At 42.3% G+C, this 2,500-nt stretch overlaps 1 protein-coding gene across 3 annotated transcripts in view; it reads left to right on the top strand.

The window, feature by feature from the left end:
- LOC119575216 overlaps positions 1-2,500 on the top strand; it is a 41,175-nt gene that overhangs the window by 15,600 nt on the left and 23,075 nt on the right. For 2 of the 3 annotated variants that reach the window (XM_037922714.1, XM_037922713.1), the window contains exon 2: positions 1,004-1,377. The exons of the other annotated variant lie outside the window; for it this stretch is intronic. In XM_037922714.1, the coding sequence (XP_037778642.1) occupies positions 1,151-1,377 (227 nt within the window). In that variant the 5' untranslated portion in view covers positions 1,004-1,150. The remainder of the gene's footprint in view (positions 1-1,003; positions 1,378-2,500) is intronic. 3 annotated transcript variants of the gene reach the window in all.

The raw sequence follows: 2,500 nt of genomic DNA, 5'->3' as shown, positions 1-2,500 counted from the left end.
AGAAATTACATCTGGCATTTCGCAAACTGTAGGCAGGCCGACTTGATGGACTGTAGGTTGGACAGACGTAGAGTCCAATAGAACTAAGGCTGAACATAAGTTACAAAGGAGGAGCAGCAGGCGACCGTTCTTGGTCGTTAACTGGTGGAGAGAGAGTATACAGTTTGCAAACAGAGGTTAGCCCGCTCTGATAGCTTGGTTATGCAGGCGACGTCTTTTATAAAGAATAAAACCAGAGAACGGTGGAGCAGAAGGCTCCACGCCTAAACATCGTGATAGGTGAGGCCTAGTGTCGATTTTGACGCTTGTGTCTTTCCTGGTGTGGCTGATTATGCATATGTGGATATGTGAGTTCATAATGATTATATGTGGACTAATAATGAATGTTTGGTTCTTGTGAGTTGAGTTAAAGTTGTCACAGATTCACAGTTGATCGAGCCGATTCTAAGACTTTTGCTCTGAGTTTTTGAGATCATAAGAAAATGGAAACATAAATCTTTAGTAGGAATGTCAGTGCAGACACTGCTTTATGGCAGTCATAGGTTCTTGTGGTCACATGTTTAGGACGGGGACACTGGGTATGTCAGTACAATTAAATCATATGAATATTTGATAACTACATTATCGTCAATGATAATGATTACAAACATAATGATTCAGAAAGAGCATTTTTTAACAAACATTTTGAGTATAATCAAGATGTAAGTTTACATGTAGTTATAAAGTGATCGGCAAGAATGACGGTAAGGGTAAGTGCTTGCTCTGGAGATTCTATGTTATTGTCATTCCATTCTGGGCGCAGGTCAAAGTTGGTACAGGCAATAGCCAGTAGAGTGCTATGTACCATGGGAAGTCGAGGATGAGTAGAGGGTCATTAAAACATAGAAAGTGAGAGAGAGAGAGAAACAAAGATTACTGAAATGTTCATGGTAGCAATGGTAGCAATCGCTATTTTATTGAATTGGCGTAACATCTGCTAATAATTTGTTATCTAATGTTTCAGTTCTGAGGAATCAGCATGAAAACTCGTCCAGTCCGCCGAATCGCTCCCCTTAGAATCAGGACGTGAAAGCAGTGTGTTTCATATGACACTGTAAACAAGGGAGTACCTTGTCTTGAGTAACGAAGTTCAGCTTACAAACGAGGGAAGATGCCGGAGGACTGGAAAAAGGAGGCCGACCTGGAGAAGCAGCAGGTCCTGGAAGCGTGGGGCAAGGGCGTGGACGCGGGCAGGATGGCCTCCGAGGAGGCGATGGAGCTGCAGCCGAAGGGGAAGGACGCCCCTGCACTCGAAAGGGGTGAGGACGGCGGCCAGGGAGGCTCCGGCCGCTGCTGCTGCCGCTCGCCCTGCGGGGAGTGCTTGGGGATCTTCCTCAAGTAAGTGCGGGGAAGGCACTGGGTCTGAGGAGAAGGAAGTGCTCCAGTCTTGATTTTTAGGAGGGAGGGAGAACTGTTATTCACGTTATTTTATATTTTGTAGAATTTCATTTATCTTTTATTAGATTTCGTAATTTGCACGTACAGCTAATATCAAGGAAACGAGGTAATCATCTCCATCTGATGTTTATACAAACGGGTTTTGGATGTTGATAAAGACAGACTATCAGTTAAGGAAATGTCTGGTTCAAATGCTCATGTGTGATGACTTTATATTTATGCATTTTCGTACCTGAAATAACTAGGGATAATAATAATTCCTTAGTTTGCTCTGTTTATATATGGTGATTTTTCTCAAACTTACCAGAGCCGACGAGGAGACAACTCACACTAGCCTCCTTTGTACGTGACATCACCCTTGTCTTAGCGGTGTTGGTCGGCCGAAAACGTTTTGTATCCATCGATTGCACTAAAATTACCTTCGTAATGTGAAAACAAAGGCTTAATATATATCATTCTTCGCCCTCTGTAGCAAGGACGCCCAGTAACACATGAAGACCCGAGTAGTACCAATAATGTCAAGTGTATTGATGTACCCCATTTCTATCTACATCCGCGAACTCGTCAAGATATTGGGACATTGTATCTCGTTACATCTCTGGATGTAAAGCCTGGCTAGTGCAACGCGGCCTTTAGCAGATAATGTTCAGGGGCGCTGTTCACGAATGACCATTAACTCTGAAATTTGCCTTTGACAGAAAAAAGTCTTTGACTTTGAATTTTGTCTATGTCTAAAGCCAGGTCTGTAGGTGTCCCACGTGTGTAAGCACGGTAACTAAATTGTCCTTATAAGACGCCGACAACTGTGGTGCGATTTTACAATTGTTGGAGAAAACTCATCAGTAATGATATGGAAAACGTTTCTGCCACTTTCTTGCCTTTTGTCACGCATTAATTAGGCTGTTTCCTTCATGTTCACTGTAGTTTTCTCTTGGCTAAATACAAATAGCGCCGCGATCCTTTTCAGTTTATGCAATTATAACAAATGCAGAGGGTCCCACGTAAGCATATAAAAATGTTAGATACATTTACAATCACAATATAGGTTTTTTTATATGATATT

Source organism: Penaeus monodon, chromosome 7 (genome assembly GCF_015228065.2).
Source record: "Penaeus monodon isolate SGIC_2016 chromosome 7, NSTDA_Pmon_1, whole genome shotgun sequence".
Classification (NCBI taxonomy): Eukaryota; Metazoa; Arthropoda; class Malacostraca; order Decapoda; family Penaeidae; genus Penaeus; species Penaeus monodon.
This window is presented reverse-complemented; position numbering and strand designations above follow the sequence as displayed.